Source organism: Micropterus dolomieu, linkage group LG10, assembly GCF_021292245.1.
Source record: "Micropterus dolomieu isolate WLL.071019.BEF.003 ecotype Adirondacks linkage group LG10, ASM2129224v1, whole genome shotgun sequence".
Lineage (NCBI taxonomy): Eukaryota > Metazoa > Chordata > Actinopteri > Centrarchiformes > Centrarchidae > Micropterus > Micropterus dolomieu.
The window spans coordinates 14,400,841-14,425,527 of NC_060159.1; the positions used below are offsets into that span (position 1 = coordinate 14,400,841).

The 24,687-nt window shown below is 37.9% G+C and overlaps 1 protein-coding gene across 2 annotated transcripts in view; it reads left to right on the forward strand.

Moving 5' to 3' along the window:
* The first annotated feature begins 1,030 nt into the window (after positions 1 to 1,030).
* LOC123978144 (phospholipase ABHD3-like) overlaps positions 1,031 to 24,687 on the forward strand; it is a 42,261-nt gene continuing 18,604 nt past the window's right edge. The window contains exons 1-4 of one of the 2 annotated variants that reach the window (XM_046061294.1): positions 1,031 to 1,519; positions 3,654 to 3,814; positions 4,070 to 4,252; positions 4,427 to 4,472. In XM_046061294.1, coding sequence (XP_045917250.1) covers positions 1,400 to 1,519; positions 3,654 to 3,814; positions 4,070 to 4,252; positions 4,427 to 4,472 — 510 coding nt within the window. In that variant the 5' untranslated portion in view covers positions 1,031 to 1,399. The remainder of the gene's footprint in view (positions 1,520 to 3,653; positions 3,815 to 4,069; positions 4,253 to 4,426; positions 4,473 to 24,687) is intronic. The other variant, XM_046061295.1, reaches the window with a different exon arrangement.

Consider the following 24,687-nt stretch of genomic DNA (forward strand, 5'->3'; position numbering starts at 1 on the left):
AACTGATACTTGGTTTGCAATTGTTGTTGTTTTTTCTTACCACTTTTCAAAATGAAATTAGTTTATATCACCAATGCAATAATAAGAAATTACATCCAACATATGTGTAGCCTTGTGAAAAAAGCGGGACTAATAAATACATGCAATAGGATATCAAAGGCCAATCCTATTCTTTGGCCTAAGAGCAACCACCACTGAAAAATGCCACAAGACAAGTGAGCAGCCTAAATATCAGTCCAGTAGCGAAATACAAGCACAGTCCACAGTCTGAACAAATTAGAGAAGTGGGTGGTGATTCAGATGTCTGCCATAAACACTAAAGAAGAAGGGAAAGAAGAGTCCTGTGCAAAGGTAGAGTTGGATTACCTGTTAAGGTAAAAAAAATGAGCAGAGCACCCACACAACCAGCTGTATTTTTCCCTGACCCTCAGAAACCAACCAGTATCATTCTTAAACTAGAACACTAACCTACCCCAAGGTAAGTCAGTTAAAACTAGATTTTGACACAGGGCCTAAAAAATAAGTTCAAATGCAAAAGACACATCAGGGCATTTACCAAATAATATTTAAATAGTGTTTGAGTTGTCAGTATTACAAACACTTGCTATTAATAATTTGACTACAAAGTTATTGCCACATAACCTTCAGTCTACGGGTCCCCTGAGGATCCGGTGTCCGGGGGCAGCGGTCCACTTTGCCCAAAGCCAGCCTTGTGCAAAAGCTGTAAATTAAAAAGACAGTATTGACCTTGTCAAGTGAAACACGAAGCAGAGGGTGGCGGTAATGCACATGTTGACAACCAGAAGGCTTTAATAAAAAAAGAGGAAGAAGAACGGCGCATGCGTATTCAGTTAACTTCCATATTGTATTCAGTCTGAGCATTATTTTATCCACTCACCCGATTTATGACAAATCTATATCTGATTGGCTAGTACTTGTTGCCTCCGTTGATTATATTGGTTAAGAGAAGGGTGAGAGTGGGGTTAGGGTTAAGACTAGCCAATCAGAGGCAGAGTAAGGGGCGGGACCTCTGGTGTCTGTCAAATGAGAGTTGGCAAAAGTCCGGTGGGGAAAAAAATAACGGCCATGGTGAGTGCCGGCTTGTGGACCTTCCCCTTCCGACAGACTCAGTATAGCGGCTCCTGGAGAAAACACCGCTGGATGCCTGCCTGCAGGTGGATACCGACTCTTTACCGTTATCGTAAGAGCCGATGGGACGTCTCGGAGTAGAGGAGAAACTTTAAAACATCTTTAACGTTAGCTGGTGGTGATGAAGGCAGGTTGTCGGACATTAACTAACATCTGTCTTGTCAGTTGTGTTTCTCGTTGTGTCGGTTAACGAGCCGTTTACGTATCGCCAGCTACCAGGTTAGCTCTGTACATTAGCTAGATCAAAGCAATGCTTTTATCACATTTGGAGCTATGGATAACTTATTGGGAGTGTGTTTCCAGACCTTATACGGTGTTCATCTGCTCCCTCACGGCCGCATTGTACTATCTGTGGGGCCGCAATTGTCAGGTCAGTCACTGCGGTCAAGGCTGGGTAATAATGACCGCACTATATCCGTGCGTGTGCGTGTGCGTGTGATGTTATTTTGTCTTATTTTATTCTTTGTATTTGTTTTTTTTTTTCATTGTATCTTATTCTGCTTTTTTATTTTGTTTTATTTTTTAATTGAATTTAATTTCTTATTTAGTTTTTTACTTAATTTCTTTCTTATTGGGTAAGTTTGTATTTAATCTTAGTCTGTTTTATTGTATGTATTTTTCAATATTTTCCCCTTTTTTTTAAAGAACGTTTTTGGTGATCGGGCCTCTTTAAGGTGACATTATTTTATAATAATAATAGTAGGGCTGAACGAATTTGGAAAATAATGTAATCGCAATTTTTTAAACCAATATTGCGATTTCATTTGCGATTAATGTTTAAGCTCTTTACCTTCTATATTATTTAAAAGAGTCAAGCAGTAAATCAGTGTATAATATGACCAACACAATATTAGACCATACACTGTTCTTTCTTGTGCTCTGGCTTCCTCCCACCGTCCACAGACATGCGGACTAGGTTGATTGGTGACCCTAAATTGTCCTTAGGTGTGAGTGTGAGCTGACTGGTTGTTTGTCTATTTGTGGCCTTGATATAATAGGCTAACATATTGAAAAAGTTGATAAATTAATTTAGCTACCCTTAAAAAGTATTACAAAGTCTTAAATACCGTTTTACAAGGTACTGAATTGTGAAGCTTGTTTGTTTCAAAATGTATTTTTGTCCAAAGAGATCGTATGCGTGAATTTAATCAGAATGTAGGCACATAGAGAAATTGTAGTTAATTTATGGAATCCTACTAGATTTGACGCCATCTAAAAATTGCAACCATTAGACAAGGTCTCTGCCTGTGGGAAAGATACAACTTAATAAACCTTACAATGAGTTAGTCACTCAATTCCTTCAACTCCAATCTGGGACGAGTCTTAAGAACGGCCCTAAAAGGTATAAAATGTCACTTCAGGATTCCTGCATATACCCTATTTTCCTAACAAGGTTACAAAGTGCTTTACTGATTAAAAAAAAACAATGGAGGCATTAACAGCATAAAAACACTGGGGATAAATAAAGTTTAAATTGTATAAGAGTGGGAAGATAAAATCCAGCAACATATTAAATATTCATAAATGCTTTCCTATAAAGGAAAGTTTTAAGAAGGGATTTAAAAGATGCTAATTGTGTAGCCTGTCTGATTTCCGTCTGGGAGCTTGAACAGCAAAGGCCCGGTCACCTTTATACTTCCAGGCACAGTTGGAGGTCAGGATTTCCCAGTAGAAATATCAGACTTCTGACCTCAAAGCGTTGCAGGTGCATGATGGTGCATAACTCCAAAACAAAAAACATGCCTCATTGTGGCAAACTGATGTTTATTTGTCAAGTGTACACATACTTGAACCCTCAGCAGTGCACTTGATGTTAATTAAAATGATTTTAACAAGTAATGTAAATATGTTTCACCTTAACTGTGTCCGTATCTATCTACATCGGTTGGTGTGACGTCAGACAGCTGCCTCTGCATGATGTCGGGGTAGATGGATTTGCCCCAAGTTTATTATGAGTTGTCTTGAACGCAGCATTTGTCACAAGCCAGCAGTGGTGGACAGTTACTAAGTACGCTGCTCAAAAAAATAAAGGGAACACCTAAATCACACAACAGATCTTGATGACTGAAATTTTTCCAAGTTCAAAATCTTTTCTGTGCATTGTATAATTTGTTGACATCAAAATGACGTAACAACGTTCAGCTATGGCGTAAATTCGACACAGAATTATAGATTGGCTTTAAGTGAGCCGAGCTTGCTGTCAACCAGGCTGGTACGTTCTCAGATATATAGTAATTGAATTTAAAAGTTTTTGTGACATCCAGCATTTGACCTCTTTCAGGCGGGCAAGGAGATTTTGCACAAGCTGTCTTTATTTTACACGCACCAGCAAAATCCTACCATGAGATTGTTTGAAATACACTCTGCTTTTGAAGCCCTAAACCTCTCACACTTTCTGCTCAGCCCTCAGCGCATCTTGTTTTTGCATGGTTTGTCACACCCAGGTATTTGTTTCAAGACCCCTGCGTTTTCATACCCCTTCATTTTGTCTCTTTTCCTCCCAGGTACCAACCCTGGTTTCTAGCCAGACATTCAGTGCGTTCCTCCACAAGCACTGTCCAGTGGTGGCTGAGCGCTTCAGTCCCACGCCATGGTGCTGGGGAGGTCGGCTTCAAACGCTGGTCTGTGCCATCCTTAAGTCCAGACCCCTCGTCACTTATCGCAAGTAGGATGAACCTCCTGGATGAGTTTCCTTTTGTTCTGTTCTGTTCTGTCTATTTGCTGGCTGACACAGTGATCTTGTTATCTTACTACAGTGTCTATATATTTTGTCAGGAAAACCCTGTCTACAGGAGTATTACGTTTATGTCTTACAAATCCAGTGCATTTCATGTGGATGAAAGAACTGTAAACCTATAGAATGGTGAAATAGTCATTTTTGGGTCACTAATGGACTAGTAATCCTCCCTTCATCCCTCAGTGAGCGGATCCGTACAGTTGATGGGGGTCAGATCTCCCTGGACTGGGTGGACAATCAGGCCAGCGAGACCTACCCAGAATCCTCTACCCGCCCCACGGTACTGATCCTCCCAGGCCTGACGGGGAACAGCCAGCAGTCCTATGTGCTCCATGCCATTAGCCAGGCCGCCCGCCGCGGCTACAGGTTGTGTCATGTTTTAAATGATACAATTCTTCATCTGTGCCAGAAGTGAAATGTAAACACATTCCTATTCATTACATTAACCAATTTATCTTAAAGGAATAAGCAGGAACCTTATGTGATGTGACTGAGTGGAATTTGTTTTAGTTGCACTGACATAGACATTTTCTTTCCTAGATGTGTGGTCTTCAACAACCGAGGCGCTGCAGGGGAGGAGTTGTTGGTAAGTACAATTATTACCTAATAAGTTATGGTCATGCTTCATTCTACAGCTTCCTTTTGACTGTGGTTGTAGCTTCAAGTAGCTTCACATCTTAAGAGTTTGCAGTGTTTCCTCTAGGATTTTTTCAGTGTTCAGGACAAACAGCAGGAAATGGCAGGAAAACCCTGTTAATATGACCTCAGAATCATTATAGACTGTTCATGTTTGCCTTTTGTGTCTTCATTTTACAGCTTCTGACATTTACCTGTAGAAATTAATATACAAAATATGCAACATGAGAAACCTCCTCCCTTCTGAGGTGCATTTTATTTGCACATTAAAATCCAAAAAGAAAAGTCTCCTCATTAGCTTAAAAGGACTAGTTTGCATCACTAATTAGCTTTACTAACCTCAGCTCCTCCGGTCACCTCCATCCTTTCTTTTCCAAAACTACTTTTTGAGACTGAAAACTGAAAAATAATTGAATCAGTCTGTACAGGACGGAGTTACGCTGCTCTTATAACACCATCTGTCACGTAGATGTTCTGCATAGAACGAGGAGAGGAAGCGAGCCGAGCATTGAGTGCTGCCGTGCTCGCAGTGTGCGAGTGAAAACATTTGTAGCGCATAGTTTAATGATCGTAGGAAAAATGGGTTTTTCATTTCCACAGACAGGCAGAGTAAGTTGGTAAATACTGAGAGATGAACTACGGCACTTACAGTGAGGAAAATAGGTATTTGAACACCCTGCTATTTCGCAAGTTCTCCCACTTAGAAATCATGGAGGGGTCTGAAATTGTCATCGTAGGTGCATGTCCACTGTGAGAGACATAATTAAAAAAAACAAATCCAGAAATCACAATGTATGATTTTTTAACTATTTATTTGTACGATACAGCTGCAAATAAGTATTTGAACACCTGAGAAAATCAATGTTAATATTTGGTACAGTAGCCTTTGTTTGCAATTACAGAGGTCAAACGTTTCCTGTAGTTTTTCCACCAGGTTTGCACACACTGCAGGAGGGATTTTGGCCCACTCCTCCACACAGATCTTCTCTAGATCAGTCAGGTTTCTGGGCTGTCGCTGAGAAACACGGAGTTTGAGCTCCCTCCAAAGATTCTCTATTGGGTTTAGGTCTGGAGACTGGCTAGGCCACGCCAGAACCTTGATATGCTTCTTACAGAGCCACTCCTTGGTTATCCTGGCTGTGTGCTTCGGGTCATTGTCATGTTGGAAGACCCAGGCTCGACCCATCTTCAATGCTCTGACTGAGGGAAGGAGATTGTTCCCCAAAATCTCGCAATACATGGCCCCGGTCATCCTCTCCTTAATACAGTGCAGTCGCCCTGTCCCATGTGCAGAAAAACACCATCATTTGAGAGTCAGAATTCTAGCTGATAGACAGGTGTTCAAATACTTATTTGCAGCTGTATCATACAAATAAATACTTAAAAAATCATACATTGTGATTTCTGGATTTTTTTTTTTAGATTATGTCTCTCACAGTGGACATGCACCTACGATGACAATTTCAGACCCCTCCATGATTTCTAAGTGGGAGAACTTACAAAATAGCAAGGTGTTCAAATACTTATTTTCCTCACTGTATATCTCACCAAAACTGTCCACTGTTCCAGCAATTGACAAAATTATGATGTGAAAATATTCTGGCTCTACTCACAGTTGCTGCCTCCCTCACGCTCCTGTCCCGCTTGACGCCTCTCCTGTCAGAGTCAGAGCTCCTGGCTGAAGCCGCTGTAAATCATCTCAGCACTGTATTCCCTGTCTTCAAACTGGCCTCCGTTGATCTCAGAGGATGTGTTCAGTCCCGGTCTGGCCGTGATCACTAAGAGGCTGCTGAAACCAGTGCCTGCTTGCCTGGCTCCAGTTCTGGTACCCCTTCTGGACTCAATCAGCTAATAGGGGACGCTAAGTTAGATGAACGGCTAATGGCAGTTAGTAGCAGTTATGACCTGATAAGTGATATGCTGCCCCCTATTTTTTCAAGTATCAATTAGTAGTCTCAATTCTTACGTATTGTACCTTTAAGTGCAGTACTTGAGTAAATGTACATAGATATTTTCCACTACTGCACTGAGGACATCTATATAAATGTCTTTCATTCATAAGAGGCAAAAGAAACAAGTTATAGTATTAGTATAGTTACAGTTTTAGAGCCACCACTGGTTGTTACCTTACTCTTCCATGATATAGTGACATAGGCACAGTGTTTTTCCCAGAGGTGAAAATACTATCATGATTTAATGGTACTTCAGTGTTACCAAACAAATTGTGCAAGCACTTTTCAAGAGAGTTCATTTTTATGGGTAAGTACAAAAGTAGCAGACAGCTACTGAACAGCTATTGACCAGAAAATATTTTTCCTACAAAAAATAACCATTCTTGTAATGGAAGGATGTAATTAAGGAAATCTTCTGGTATTTCACAACCTGAGTCTAAGTGTCAACATCTACATAGTAATATACCTACTGTTTAGATAAGCACAACTGCCTTTAAACTGCTTTAACAAACAGCAAAGGAAAACTTTTATGTGATCTATTGCTCTACAGAACATTCATTTTGTTTGATTCTTTAATCACACTGCCAGGACATGTCCCATATCTCAGACCTCCCACCCTTTCTCAACGCAAACATCAGTTTATTATCAAGTCAAGGTGGGACCAAGTTGTGCAAGTCACAAGCAAGTCTCACTCTCAGGTTTCAGTGCTGAAGTCCCAAGTACAATTACAAGAAACACTAGGTTTTGAGCCCTCAGGTTATTCTTCAATAAAGGTAATGCCATTTCAAAATAGCAAACACATTGAGTAAGAAGTGCAAACTGTAGATCAATGTTCAAGGCCTAATCAAATAATCTATACCATTTTAAGAATTGTGTGGTTTTGTGAGGATATTGCTACAGTTTTGTATCATTCTTTTGTCTGCTTATATTCATAAGAGGAAACAGATGCACTGTTCTTCAGTTGGGTGTTCTGCTTAAGAAAACTGAAAAATGTCTTGTTTCCCAAAAAAGTGAAAAGGTCTGTTAAGAAGTTAAGATTACACACCAGGTGATGTATTTTATTATTTTATAATTAAATATAATATATCATTGTACCTTTTTATATTATGTGTAAGAAGTGTAGGAGATCTGTAACAGTAAAAACAAACTGATTGTAAGTTAAGTGGTTTGTACGTTGAAAACAAAATAATAATTTCAATTAATACATTAAATACTTCAAAATAAGATGTTTGGATAAAAACAGAAAAACTTGTTGTTTACAACCTGTGTTATCACCTGACTACTCATGTTGCACCAATAGACTGGTGATGCTGCATTGTGTCCACATCGCAGCAACTGAGCTGGTGAGTATATAGAGACAATAGGAGAGATGAGAAAACAATCAAAAAATAAGACCCATTAAAAGTGTAATTTTCTATTACATCACTTCCTGCATTTATGTTAAAATATTCTTAATTTGCAGTCTATAACTGTTGTGTCAGAGCATGTAAAATGCTGGTTCATGAAAGGTGACTATTACAAACAACACAGCAATAAACATTTGCATCTGAGAGCATGTTTACTGCATTGGACCAAATCCAAATATAAAGAATTACTGCACAAAGAGAGTGGTGTTAATTAATATGCACTTTTAATTCAATATATAAACCCCTGAAGAAGAAAATAAACATGTCTGCACACATCTGGGCACGGTCTGTTTATTATAATAAACCTTAATTTTACAGTCACATATTCTCATGGAGTAGGCTTTGATCTGTATTCTAACAACAAAACAATGTCTTTTCGGGTAATGGAGACTTCACAAAAAGGAAGACAAAAAATGAAAGCTAGCACACTGCAACCAAATAATCTTGTTAGTTTCAAGTGGTATGGTCAGTTGTCAGTGGCTTGATGTTAGTCCTCAGGGACAAAGTTGAAAGGCTGAACTGGAGAAAAACATCCTTGGGGCTGACGACTGAAGAAGCCCAATCATTGTGGTGGTAAAAACAACCTGCAGACAAGCACTGAGGGCCACACAGCTCTGACCGTGGCAGAGCAGGGCTCACTGACTACATACACCACTCCAGCTCCAGGAGATAATTACACTGGCTGGGTGTCTATTGCTTGTGTCTGTTCATCACTCCCTGTTGTCCCCGAGTAGTCCCTTGGGGTGTGTATGCAGGTCTCTGTGTGTGTATGTGTGTGTGTGTGTGTGTGTGTGTGTGTGTACTGGGCAACCCCACAAGCCGACAGGCCAATACTGAAATCACCTCTTACTGCTTAGCTGAACAAAAATTAATCGTTCGTGTGTTTGACGCAGCCATCCACACAAAAATAAAATAAAGATACGAAACCTGTTAAAACACACTCTGTGCAATTAAGATTCTTGGGGTTATATTTATTTTGAACTAAAGGGAAATGCATAACTTGTTTTTCTTTTTTTATTACAGCCTCCATAAATAAAGAAGGCACTCAGAGGAAGCAAATGTAAGTGCCTGAAAAGATTGCACACAGTATAAACTACTGATGTGTGTAGGCACTGTACCACAAACACCTCTGAGTTGATTACATTAATACTGCATTGCTCAATTATTTATGTGTTATTAATTAAAAAACATTTTACTTGAAAAGGAAAATATTTGCAAGTAGAATCACCGGATTTTGTTTAATATGTTGAAGCATGCTTTAGCAGCATAAACATAGATATTATCATTCTGCATGCTTGGGGTCAAAAATGACCCCAAATAAAGTTTGAAATTCAATAAAACTAAATAAATGTTGTTGCAGTTATAAAGCAGGACTTAACAAAAATGCTAGAATGCACAGGGGTTCTCTTAGAAGTTGTATTAGCTGTAATTAATTTAATAATTGATTTCCTTTTTTTTCCAAGTCTCATTACTGTATTAATTTAATTTAACCAAATATACAAATGTATACATTTAGATGGGGTATTATCAACTGAAATGTTCCGATATCTAACCTCATAACAAAAGCCCTTTAAATAATACACACCAAGTATGTTCAGGTGCAGGTAGACAGAAAAGATTAGAGTCAGTTGTCATTATTTCTGTATACTTTGGTTTTAGGAGACAGGGTTGTACGTTTTCTGGTACAATGGCTGTAAACATTGCTCTTATCATGTCTACTGCTGCCATTTTTCCAACAATCATATAGTGCTGATGTCAAAATTAAAATGCTGATTGTATTCACCCCTATTGAACCACCAACTAGCAGATGACTTAATATACATCCTTCATCATCTTGAAGGCAATCATTTCCATTTTTCTCACTAAGAGTGACAGATGTGAACTATCCCATTGACCATAATTAATCTGTGTTTAAAATGAACAGGCCACATAGTAGAGGAGGCATAGCCCAGGGTCTGAGGGCTCGTGTCACAGTGCTATCTATCTGGCCCCGTGCATCTCAGTGTAATTATCCCATTGCCATGAATAATGGGACAAGGGGGATCAGAGTGACGCTTTGATAGAGATGAGATTAGTTTAATCAAGTTCATTGCTTGGGCTAGGCCACCGAATCTCATCATCTTTCCTCTCAAATCACCAGACCCTCACCCCACCCGCCAAAACTCCCTTTACGCCTGCCACATTAGCCAGAAAAATTTATGACATCGTTAGTTTTAAGTGCTACCTCTGTTAGGACAAAGCATAGGCCTACTTAAAGCAGAACCCTTTGTGACAAAAGGATTCATATTAAACGGGGCAAAAGCAGGAGTCCTGAATCTGTGGGCAGACTGATATCATATGGTCTGAAGGCACTTTTACAACACAGAAAAAAATTGTGTACATATCACAATAATTCTATTATATCATAGTTGTGCTAGGAGTGTGCCTATAACAATAAAATATATCAATAAAATTCTATGTTTATATTCAAGTCAGACATATGGCATTGTACCTCATACATTCAACCTTGGTGAAAATAACTGAGTGATTTAGTGTCACATTTAGATTCATTATAAAGAAAAACTGTTGGTTTTCAATAGTTTAGGCACCTCTCATTAGAAAGTCAAACATTGGATTTATCATTGTAATGTGTTGAAACCCTCAGGCAGATATTCATGTAAGACAGAGAGAACATCGCAGGGCACTTTGGGTATTTGCAGACAACAAATCATGTTTGTCAAAACTGACAAACCCAGCGTGGGACAAAGGCGGTGGGCTCCTATGGTGATCTTAGCTAGGAGAAATCCATAAACACATGTTCCCTGCAGCGCACCATCACTCTCTGCAGCTGGCCTGACGTCAGAGGACAGGGCTTAAACTGTCCACAGAGGAAAACAACTTTGCAAACAAAGCCCCAAGTCCAGCCTCTCGGAAGTCCCGACTTTGACTTTCTCCCAGCTTTCGTGTCAACATCCGCAGCCCCCTCTACAAAAAAAATACCACTATTACAGCACAATTTGGGAGTCATTCATCAAATAAGACATAGGATTAATTAAGCCTGAGGAGTGAATTAGCCTCCCTCTTCACTCATCAAGGTGTACCCTTGGCCTGGGGTTGGAGATGGGGGTGGGGGCTCCACGCTGATGGTGAGGGGGGTGGGGGCAGGGATTTCATATCACTAGCATGTGTTTAGTACACTGAACATTCATGTTGGGACAAAAAAATTACAATCCCTTTATCCCCAATTTACATATGATGTATGACAATAAAAAACTCTGGAGGGGAATGCGACCACAGAGCTGTTCATTACATATTAGTCTGGAAGGCCTTGTAGGAGCAAAAAGTTGGGGAAAGATTGAATGACAAAACTGTCTATCCATGCAGGTACTTTTTAACACTAAAACATAAACATTCATCTGCTTCACATGTATATTGGCTATTGAGATCAATCAGTACCACATCTGGTACCAACACAAGGACACCCACAGCAGACAGGGGTGAACTCCTCTCTTTGTATTGAAATATGATGCAGGTGTGTTTTATGTGTCATGATGGCCTGTAATAAGTAAAGATTCATTCCCCTAAGTACAGAGATATGACACACATACCTTCATACCTTGCGCTGAGTTCATTAGTCCGTAGCATCCTGTCCCTCACTGGAGAGGGTCATGCTTTTGATGAATGGACTGTGTAGCTTGTACCTTCAGGCTAGGATTCAGCACCTCACGAGGCAGAGAGGACCCAACTCTGGTTAGAGCAAAGAAAGAGAAGAAAGATAGGAGGAAATGAGGGAGAGACAGAGAGAAAGAGACAGATGAATTTGGATTACCCAGGAGTTCTGTCTCCCCCGAGTCCTGCATCCGAGAGGCATTAGGAATCTAATGTGCTATTATTCTCCATCACCCCCCCTAAGCCTAAAACATCTGTCCTTGGGGTGTCTCCAGTAATAGACAAGGGCTTTCGGACCCTTCGCTAAGACAAGACAGCAGCTTCTACAAGGGCCCTTGACGTCCTGCCAACTTAATCTGCAAGTACTTTCACAAAATTGACATTGCCTAGAGAGTAAAGCAATCAGCAGGCACGGTGTTACAGAGCTTTTATATTTCAGCAGAGCTTCCACAGGCAGTGATACCTGACCTTTAGGAGGCCTGGCAAAGAATTACATTTCTTTTCACTGGTTATTCAAAACTTGAAAGATATATTTTGTTGTCATTGAGTTTCACCAAGGTTAGCAGTAGGTTTGTGAGTCATGTCAGAATGTGTGTGTGGGTGTGTTACATTAATGATATGTTGTATTTAGTGTTATACCAACAATATTTACAACAATATCCTGTATATCTCTTTATTTATAAGAGCTGGAGAGTAATATGAAATCACAGTATTTTGATAATTGAATTTGCATCCCAGGAAAGAATTTATCCACTTTTTGAAGATATTCTTTTTGATGCAAAGTCATCTGGATGAATCTCATATGACACTGAACTCTTTCCCTTTCACAGTTTTAATGTATAAAAGTTTTATATTGACACCCCCAATCAGTAATGGATTAAATCAATTGATCATTTGCAGTGACTGAAGAAATTATTACAGTGTTTTAATAAGGAAAACATGTGAGCTCTAGCTAAATACTACTTTTAGTGCCCACCTCCCTTCCTCACACCTGACTTTCATGGATGTTTTATGCTCCATTGTAAATACAAACTTTACATAAACTCTGGATCCCTGCCTCAGATTGTGTGCTAAAAGAATAAGCCTGGTGATATTTCTACATTGTTCTTATCATCAACAAATCCCATGAAAAAAAACAAAACCAACAACAAATATGTCCTACTAACAAAGCCTGAAATGCCTTGATCTAAAAACACATCCCTAAAACTCATAGTTGCAATGGCTAAAATCTTCTTTTATTACAATTAGCATGGGGACTGTCCTTTATTTTGATACAATCCCACATTGTAGTGGCTTACTTGCATAACAAATCTGCACCTGAAAATGGTCCCGAACACAAACCCTATTGAGAGATGAACTAACTTATTGTTGGTTTTGGCCTTTTCACAGATTTGCTGACAATAACAATAGTACAGAACATCGCCAACCTTATGCTTTAAGCACAAAATGTCAGAAAATGTAGGTCTAGCGAGAAAGTGATCCAGACATAGAGCATTTTCCACTAAAACGTGAAAGATAAAATGCTCCGTTTTCACTGCCAGTTGATCTTTTGTATAGTATTTATAATCTGATAATTTTGCTACACATTAAAAGATTTCTGTGATTATGTGAACATTACAGCCCACAGTCATTTTCTGTCAGATCTAAAACCCACCACTACCTGTACAATATGGGGAAATGACTTTGGTCTCCATAGCATCAGAGAATAATTGTTTTCATATGACCACAGATGCAATATTCATGATACGCATTTTTAACATGAAAGACCTGTTAATGGAGGCACGGTATTTGATGTTGTATTTCTACTAATTGAATTAAATCTAGTCAAAGAGCAGAAATATTTGTCTTAAAGGCTTTCGGACCCCCAAGCTGTGATTATAAATGCACCCCATTAAATGAAAAGAATATATCTTGATTCATTAATTATTGATGAGGAGGAGAAAAGGAGGAAAAAATACTATGGGTACTCATTAATTTAAGAGAAATAATGTATCATTGTTACGAAGGACATCATACCAACAACTCTGCTTTTAGAAATGTCCCAGTAGATCCATCATACAGGATAGTGGAAAAGACACAACCTGTTTATATGTGAAGTTTCTTTGCAAAAGAGATGGTGTGGGCTGAACAGATGGTCAGACCTGTGATTTTCACTCCTGTTTCTGTTGAGCAATTAAAAGTTTCTTGCTGTTTTTCTCCCTTCCCCGCAAAGTACAGATTGCAAACATGACAAGAGGTCAAATATCTGCAAGGGAAAAGGGAGTGGAACAACTGTTCCACCGAGCTGCTCTGGCCTCAGCTGGTGTGCAAGCGAACGAGTATTCACCTGAACGAGGAGTGGTAATCACCCCACACCAAAGTGAATAATTAGTGTAATAATTACCAGGCTTAAAGTGAATCTGTGAGCCGCCCTCTCTCACAATGCCATCAAGAATAACAGGTGTTGAAAGTGCCTTGAAGGGACAGAGATTAAAGATTATTTCGTTATCTTTCCTCTCCTTCAGGCACAACTGTCTTGTGTTTTATCCTGTCATCCACAGCAAGGGTCGTGTGGGGCTCATTTTCCTCTGGCTTGGCAGTTTTGGGAGCTAGGCATTTGACAGAGAGTGAATGTTGTTTAATCTGGGAGTGTGAGCCGTCCTTGAGCTTCCTGGACACTCCATGTCCACATAACCTCCAGCTACATGGAGTTAGGTTGTACTAATGGCTATTATTAGCTGCCACACTGTCTTTTCCTCGTAAAAAAAAAAATCCTAGATATACTTAAATAGCACTTTTGGTGTGTATTCATATAATGTAAACAAAATTGTAAAAGAAATGGCAAAATCACAATCCCCGTAATAAATCCAATTATGCTTTTGTATATTGACGTCATTATAACCAGATTCATCTTGAGTTTAATACCCTTCCGACAACACAATAGCCCATAATTTGCTCATTGGTGTCCATTTAATAACTTCAGTTTTCATATTAGAAGAATGGGCACTACTTATCTGATTTCCGTGGCAGCCTAGTGGCTGTATGTACTCTCTGTTATGACTTAAGCAATGAAGCAAGTGAGCCTAGGGGTGTTTGTTCTTGTAAGAATTACTTAAAGACTTGTCAAGATGCCACAACTCGTGCTTCGGTTCCCAGGCTCTTACTGTGTTTGTTATTCAGACTTCCTGTGTGTTTTTGAAATTGCTACAGCAGGTGTAACAGATATTAGCTATAACGAATCAAATATTTGTTTCCAATGCTTAACAAAGTGTATGTTGTGTTTTAATTAGAGTGGAATTGGAATAGTCCCAATGGTATTACAGGGAGAAGGTATAAATGGACATTTTATTTCCAGCATTACTATAATAATACAGCCGGGAACCAGAATGTCATGACATCCTTGTGCCACACAAAAGGATCCAGCAACATAAATAGATATATGTATGGGATTCCTCAGTGTTTCCATTCAGCAATCACTAGAATATGTGAATGTCTATGCAAAATCAAGATGAATGTGCGTTTGAAACAGACATTGGTTGATTATAGTATCAGCATGACATCCTGCACTTCATCTTTTGCACTGCCCTCTTGTCTTATAATGTTGTATCATTAGTTTCCCTGACAATGATTTAGCATTCAGCCATCTACCCCATTGACCTGTGCTGTGTTTAAATGTAACCTTCTTTTAGCCCTAGCCATCATTTGTCACTTCTGCACTGTCAAATATACACAAATTGCACACGACCTGCCGTGGCCAGTGACAGGGAGACACAGAGGGGCTGCAAAACAGAAGCAGGGCAATCAGCTGCATCTATTACATTTACATGGTCTGGGAAGGTTAGCAAGTTGTTTCTGAAAGATTACTACCTCTAATTTCTTTGGGGAGGATGGGACCTTGGTTCTGCTGCCAAGCCTGCTTTTCAGGTCAGGGCCCCCTGAATGTTAACTAAGACCCAGGAGCAGGTCAACAGGCAGGCCAAGGGACCAGAGGAGAGCCTGCGCTTTGCTCTTACACTGGCGGCCAGCAAGTCGTGCAGAAAGTTACCATCCATCTTTGGCACAATGCTAATGATCCATTCTGGGAGAGGTCTGTGGTTAGAAAAGCAATCCAGGTAGATCTCCACTCCCTGGTGCCTCAATGCTGCTAAGTGCAACACCAACTCAAAGCAAAAAGACAAGCTCACTTACCAAAAATTCTCTGGTATTTCTTCAATAGGAGGCAGAACTGTTTGATGTCCTCTCAACTGCTCATCAACCCCCTGGTTGTCTTCTTTAAGCTACGCTGGAAGAAATTTCCATGTGGTGCCACAAAGGGGCACCGCCTGCTTTCAGTTTTTTAACTTTTACTTTGATCTAAATTATTAAACAGTCTCAACTCTATCTCAAGCTGTGATGAGCATGGAATGTTTCTGCAACTGTTGTAGCCCTGGATCATGTTTTGAATGCCACTCAGTGATTTTACTATGATGCAGGAAGCTAGACTGCATACAACACAAAAGTAGAATATGTCATGTGAAGTTCTACTAAAACATTATCCAAAATACTGTTACATTTGCATCCATGTGAAATCTGTCACAGACAAGCTAACAATAATAATAACACTAACACTAATAACACTAATTAGTCTTTTCACTGTCTGTAGGCATACACATCTGCTTCATACACACATTATGAAATATGTGCAAATATATATATATAACAACACATTTGATTTAAAATTCAATTATTTAAAAAAAGTCCCTATCCTACACCTGTCATAAAACACATATTTTAATTACAGACATAATAAACACCTATGTTTACATAATATGCAATACATGTCACAATTCACACCTATAATATTGAACAGGTCATACACTTACACTGAAATAATGTAGGCTTACACCTTGTAGGGAATGTGGAAGACTAAAATGTATATAAAGGTTGTTTAAGGACTTTCATTAAATCCACCCCAGAGTACATTTTAGATTATAATCTTTACATTTGTTGAGGAAAATATAATTTGTCATGACCATATGTCATTAGAAATACAAAGGTAAAGAAGACAACACACTGTCCTACTCTTCGGAAGTGTGCCAGTGTCATTTTATCTAATTTGGTTTGCAATGAAATGGCCAATTAAAAATAACTGCATTACTTTGTTAATAAAGCAGACGACTGACTCCAGGGAACATTTCATTGGCAGTTAATTATGCAGTCTGGTATTCTCAGATGTTCTGAGCAAATGTACAGTGAGACTATAAAGCTGTTATTGTGCTCTGGCTCCATTTCATATTTGCATAACAGAAAGAGCACCCTGTGTTTTGTCACTGCCGCCACATGCAAAGGCTCAAGATGTTTAGAAAAATGCTGGTATTTTTTGTATCTGTAGAGATGCATTATCAGTATGTCATACCTCGCTGGATTCAGTTCCTGCATCACATGGCATAAGAGAGTAATCCCTAATGTTTGGTTTTCAAAACATGAGTATAATCATATATTTATGTTGTTGATGCACCATAATCTATAAGCACACATAACACAATTCTCTGAAGAATCTATGTCCACTATGTTTAAGAGCTAAATATAATGTTCCGTATATAAACAAATGTGCATGAATACAAATATATACAAGCAATGGTTCATCAAAATTTCCATCTATGAACTGAACTGAATCCTATAATGCTTTTACCCATCTTCATTGAGTTGTGCTGTGAAGCTCTCTGTTTTCCCGTTTTCTGAGGTAAATGATGCTTGAACAGCAGGGAGATCGCTCACTGTTAACCATATGGTTTCGTGCAAAAGGTCACCAGTGTTTCTGAGGGTTAATACCAAGCACCTGAACAGAGACAAGAGGGACCCACATATATTAATGACAGGCAATATTCCCTTGTGCAAAGAAGACTGGGTAGATGCCAAATATTTTTTTAAGACAACAGTAAATGTACAGTGCTTTCAGAACATTGACAATTGATGAATGAGCACCTTCATTACAGTATATTTTAACTACCAGACAAATATGATGACACGTTTAAAAAAATAATCACTCTAATCAAAGAAAGGAAATCTTAAGTATCTGCTTAAACTAATGGCAATAATAGGAATTATGTTGTTATCAACAAGACAAGTATCATGTCATATGACAGACTGAAATGAACTGAACTCATAAAGTTTAAATATATAAACTTCACAAAGGATTACATTAATAAGTGATTTTTCTCCTAGGTACGATTTGTCCACTTTCCTTTGTCGACATTTCTCTTTACACTGACAGTAAGACAGTCTCCCCTCAGCGATGATACAAAATATTGGCTTTTAACAGACACTTTAAAGCACATGGATGCCCAAGGCCATTCCAACATTGTATAAAAGCCTAAAGGGAGTGTAGTTCCCCCATAAATCTGCAATACGCACCAAAACAACTATCACTTTATGTGAGAATTAGCAAATAGTTATCATTTCTATGACATAAAAGGGTCCGTGCCAACATACACTGAAATAATAAAATATTGAAAGGTCTATGAAACATAAATGTGAATTCTTGCTACATCTGTCTCTTGCTAATTGAGTTGCTACCAAGAATGTTTGTACTCTGGAGAATAATTTGTCAGTGCAAAACATCGAATGGACCAATTTATTGGTTGCTGCAGGCTGTGGAGTTCCAACAGTCTTTGATCAACCTTTTTAGGTCAGTATCTCTCGAAATACAGAGAGGAGAATTACATAGCAGAGAAAATATTTCATCTTTTTAAGAGACAAGGAAAAGTATTTTTGTAGTTACACTGTTTGGCTGTGATAGTGAATAAATTCTTTAGAGGGCTTGAAGCCAGACTGGAAAAACAGCAGCTTTTCGTGCACAGTATTTATTGTTTTGTGTGGATGGTAACTTAAACATTTATCAAAAAAAAGTGTCAGAAAGAGTAATTATAAGTTTTGCTTTTTCTCATCACTCACTGGATGTAAGATGCACACACTGACAGTTACCAGTAGGCTTTTCTGACACACTAAATTAAAAGGGTGCTTCAAAGAGTTTGTGTTGGCTGAGGGGTTGATCAATCTTTGATTTTGAAAGATTCTTGGCATTTTGACAATGGATGTACTAAAAGCGTTTGATAGCTCAGTCAAGTGTCAAAATCCTATTATTTCTGAAGATTATGATAACTCTTTACTGAGTTATAAGTGATGTGCTGCTCTGTCCTCAGTGAACCTGATGCAATGGCAAATTCACTATTATTGTATCAATATTGCTGTACCTTGATGTATATGTTAGTGTCCACATCAAATGTGGACCACACAAACTCAATTAGGCAGTATTTGATTACTTATTATTTAAACAGTCACAATAAGCAGCCACATTTTTACTAATACCTTGGCCGACTCTGAAAACAACTTCACTTCACATAACAGTGCTACAAATGTATGCAGTAGTTGTGTCGCAAATCAGAATGTCTTCGGTTCTAAATCGGATTTTGGCAATACATGTCGTTGAGTAAAATATGCTAACTAATTTATGAATTAAAACAGTATCTGATAGCAGTAAACCACACACTGGTTGGGTGGAAAAAGATGGTGAAACAATCTGTTTTCCAGCTTTCCTTGGATGATCTGACACTCAATAAAAAACTCATTTATTTGTCTTATTTGTTAATGAATTCAATGAGCTCACTGACCACCCAAGAACTGAGCTGTTTCTCCCTTACAAACCTTTTGCTCTGGATGTGTATAAAGACTATGTTTACTATTTGTAAAGACTGCTTTCACACCAGGCAGCCTGGGCCTTGTTACAATAGAAGCAGACAATATATCCAGTGACTTTTTAAAGCCATTTTTCCTTTTTAGCCATGTTGAAACATTTTGCAGCTGGATAAATCAAACAACGTTGGAGTTGCTAACAGTTTTATTGCAGATAATTTCATGGTGTGTTTTCTAAAAAATGTTATAGACGTTATGCAACATATTGTATCGTAATAACTTAAGAGCACAGCTGGCCTTTCGCTCATTATGCAAATTTAGTTACGAAAGTGGCCAAGAGTCTATGCTGCTCACCATCACATCCCATTCATTATACCTGTGAATGGTCCCATGGTCACATGGCTGGAAACTGCAATTATGCTTGCAGTAAAAGAAAAAATGAACAGAACATTTAAAAATGCTGAATTGCTCTAATTAATTTAGAAATAGTAGACTTTGCTTGTGGAGGCCTATCCTCTTGTGTCCATTCAGAAATGCTGTCTCAACACCAGGCCATCACTTTGCTGGTCTCCGCCTACATGAATCTAAATGTAGCTTTGTTTAATTATATTTTTTCCACTAGTATTCAAATTAATGTAAAGAGTTACAGTTACAACATAACACGAGATTACAGTCTCTTGGCACAAATCAGCAAACACTATGAACTCAGCAACAAAGGCTTGATATTTCACTTGAACCACTATGTAAACCGCAAAGCAAATATCTGCATCCTTAAAATGTTTTTAACACAACCATATCCCTACTTTAAAAACTCTTTATTAATGGACCAATCAAACAAATAAAGTCAGAATGATCAGTTAAGAAACAGACACAATAAGCTAAAACATGTTTTCTTGGAATATATCCACTCTCCATAATAGTGAGGTCATATATTTCATTTCTACTCAAAACATTTCAACAAGGTCCTCAAGATAAGATATCAGCTTGTACAGCGCACTACAGCATTAGCTCACACATGTACCGTGTCTCAGAGGACCTTTAATTTGAGTAAGAAAAGTCTGTTCCTCCGCTATGAGGTTAAAGATTGGGTGACAAGTGAAGAAAATCACAGCGGAATGCATTAATTAGATAGAACTAAAAGCATATTTATCAAAGGCTAAGCCATTAGGGAATTATCTTAGAAAGGATCTAACAAAGACAGGACAGGTTAATAGAATAAAAGGCCTTGAACAGAACATGTGCTTATACATAAAATATCAACCTGATCTCACATGTAAACGAATCATTAGGATGTAATGATTAAATGCTATGGCAGATCCTTAACAATTGGAATGACCTTCGTGTGGTTTTGCCAGTGACAATTGGCTCTTATGTTCACTCTGATTAAAATGTCAAAGCCTCTGACTTAATTCATCTCAGCATTTGAAAGATTCCACATGGAATGGACCAATATTTGCACAGAGTGAAAAGACTGATTGTAGTTAAATATGTCGATATAAAAAAAAAATGTTTCATGAACTCCCTTAATCAGAAAACAGCATACTGGTCTGCAGAGGAAATAAACAGCCCAGTGAGTGCGACTGCATCATCTAAATGGTGTCAATCACAAGTGAATGTGAAGGGCTCCCATCCCAGCAAGTGATAACTGATGGCCCTCCAGTGGCGATGGAGACAGACGGAGCTGATTGAGGGAGCTTATCTTTATGGTGGAGCCATGGAATTGTTAACAGGATGTGATGGCGTGCGTCCACCAGGTTGAGCTGGGAAATAAAGCTGTTGGGCTCGGGCTACCTCGCCATCATTCACAGAGGTAATGATCTCTGTCTGCCTCAGAAGTAAGTAATAGTCTTCCCATGGGTTAGTAAGGGCATGACACAGCGTCGCTGACAAAGTTGAGTTGGACATACGAACACAGGTCAGAACACTGCTATATTTTTAATATATTTAATAGGACATTTTATACAGATTATAATATATTGTAAAACCTAAGGTTCGTGAAGTTTAAGTAAGAGATGAGAAGCCCTTGATTTCCAGTCATGGTCATTTTTAGATTTTTCCTTATGATCCAAGAATAATGTCGTGTACTGCAGAGTAAGATGACTGGTGAATTAAAATGCAGCTCTTTAAAAGTCCTACATGTCATTACACCATGGCAATTTTTGTGAACACACGGAGAAGTGTTCACAATGACCACATGTTATAAATGATGGTGGAGATGATAATCTTGTTGAGATCAAAATGGAGGCAAGAGTACGTTGAGAGGAAGCAGTCAAAGATCTAACTCAATTATCTTTAGCAGGATAATTAATCAATTCAGTATGCACATCCAAGTCTCAGAGGCGTCTTTGAGATAATTGTTCTCATTGACTTGAATAATTATTTGTTTGCTGATTTAATTATTTTCGCATTTGGAAAACAAATGAACTGTGCTGGTACATACTCCAGATATTTTTTTCATTTTGATGTTGGTAGTTGAAAATGTACAAAATGTACTGTAGAGCATCAGACTGACACATTGATGTTGTGCAAAACCCTAATGCAGACTGTCTCTTGAGAAATTAACTGCAAAGATATTCAAAATTTATGTCATTATGTGCTTTTTTAGAACCCTAACCTCAACTTCAAGAAGGTCAATAAAACATGAATTGTTTCTGCCTTGTGGCATCAATACAAACTACACTGAATCAAAGGCTAATATTTCTCAGCTATTAGGTTAACCCATGGGTTACAGACACAATGTCCTCATATAATGACATTGCATGTTGAAAACATTTGCCGGAATCTTCAGTTCACACCATTACAAGTCTGAATGAGACCTACTGCAGCAAATAGCACAAATTCCAAGGGTCACTTTAATAGCACTCACTACTATTTATCATGCCGTTTTAAATGTTTTGCACATTTGTTTCCATTAAATATTTCATCTTCCCTTAAATATTCATTTAACTTCCTCTTTAAATTTTTTACCAGTCTCTTTGCAGTTGCTATCTTTTTGCCTCCCTTTTAGGCTTTGCAATCATAAATAATTATTCATCTACACCCAGAAAGAGATTGCATAAAACATGCACATGAATCCTTTTTGTCTTTTCTCATTAGTGATATACTTCGAGCAGCCTAAATACTTTCCGCTACCCCACTTATGGAAATTGGTTGGAGATCCTTCCTAATGATTCTGCTTCACAAATAGGTTACAGCTTCCATCTCTGATCCCAATGTTCACCCCTCCTTTCATCATGAAAGGAGGGGTGAATGTTGGAATGGTCTGCTACAGCATCTGGTTGAGATCTGGAGTTCTTGTATTACTTTTAAAAGAAGGAATTAGATAATCCTGCATCAGACAATGCCACAACAATAGCTGCGCACTAACACTTTATTGTGTACTGAAGAGAGAGGTTTACTGACAACAATGCAACACACACATTACGATAGTGCTATGTCACTAAAACTATGTGGCACTGGCTTTTTCTGGTTTAATAATAAGTTATTCTGGTAGGATTTTTGCTAAAAAAAATCTCCATTTATCATATTTTGCATTTTCACATGCAATTTCAGGTTTAACTTAAAATTAAATAAATAAAATAAAAATGTAGACAAACTAAAAAGTATGTCAAAATTACAATGTTATTCTTAGTATTTGACATTAAATTTTGGGTATAAATGTAAAATGAATTCACTAGAAATATCTAGGATAAATTTCTTTCTCTGTTATATGTGTTGATGCTATAGTCTGGCTCAATACATTTATCTTGGCTAAACAGACAACATTTGTCTTAATTTGTTAGATAATTGCAACATGACTCATTAGCAAACAGCACCATAGTGGAAGGTGGAAGGGAAGCATAAACTCTCAATTTGACTGGATTATCCTTTTGTGATGAGGCCTAATGATCCAACAGAGTAAATAGCAATGTGTTAATTAGAAATTACACTGAATGATCCGCTGCACACAGAGGAGGTATTAGCCAGGCAGCATCATTATGTTAGATCTATAGCAGTCTTTTCTTTTCATTTTTTTTTTTACCATTAGGTCTGATAGTAAAATAGCAATTAAAAGTATCGGGTCACCGGGTTTGGAATGCAAACATGTTAATTTGAAAATATAACTTTAATTGTAATTTTACCTGAATTACAAGGAAGACACAACAGCAGCACACAGTTGCTCAATTCAGATGAGCCCGGAACCATCTGGAAATGTTAAAAGCTGGCTCTTGTTAATTATAATTATAATTATAATTATAATTGGCCATTCGTCCTCATCACATCTTAGACTTGGGTCCACTTTGCTTTTCTCAGGAATTTGAGTTATAGCAGATTTAAATCTATAAAAATATCCCCTAGACTGCAGTGTTTAAGTGAGCATCTGCCTCCACCTATTGGCAAAGATTAGTCACTGATGGTAAAGCTAAGATTTATTGAAGTGACTAGAGCAACTGTTTAAAATCAGATTAAAATCCTAATAGTGGAAATAGCATAATTAACAAGACCTTTTTTCTATTAAATGTAATGAAACAATAAAAACAAATTGAATCTTTTTTTTTAATCTTATATGATGACATAGTATTTAATACTATCAACATACATGTGCATGTTTATCCACAACCATGTAAGACAAAAAATTGTCTGTGTTAGATGTGTCACTTACAAAGACAGTGGATGTCTACAAGCTTATGATAATATATGTTACTTAAAGATTCATTACTCCAGCCTATGTTTACTGCAAAAATACACTGATTTCTGATAGCTTGCCCTATGCATCATGGGCTGTTGAGTTCTGCTCTCATATTGGCACTTAGCCACATTTGTGTCTTTAAATACTAATAAAACAGTTACTTATGAAGGCAAATATTTTGGACTGAAGCTGCAAGTTGTATATACTAATATGCTTATACTAATAGAACAGTGGTGGAAGAAGTACTCCGATCTTTAAGTTATAATATCTAGGATCTAGGTATGAGTAGCAATACTGCAATGCAAGGTTTTCTGTAAGTAAAAGTGTGCATTCAAATTTTTACTTTAGCAAAATTATATAAGTACTAGCCACAAAATGTACTTAAAGTAAAAGTAAATGTACTTGTTGCGCAAAATGGACCCATTCTGAAAGTTATATTATTGTATATTTTGTATTATTCTATTACTGCTGATTGATTAAATATAAGCAGCATGTTAATGTTGTATCTCATCAAGGTGGGGCTAATTTCCACTTCTTTATATGCTGACCTACTGTTGGGTTATTTAATCAATAGCAATGCATTATATTTTATAAACTGGTCATAGGTTTTGTAATCTGTAACTTACCTTAACTGTAACAGAGTAAAATGTACAGTATTTCTGTGGCAGTAGTATAAAACAGCACAATATGAACTGAGAAGTGGTACTCAGTTATACTCCACAACTGAAATAGACCTACAACTACAATTTACAGGACAACTGATAATATAAATGTTCCTGATAATTATCAAAATGTTGGATACAAAATCTTTACAGATTAAAAATGGAAATAACTTTTAGT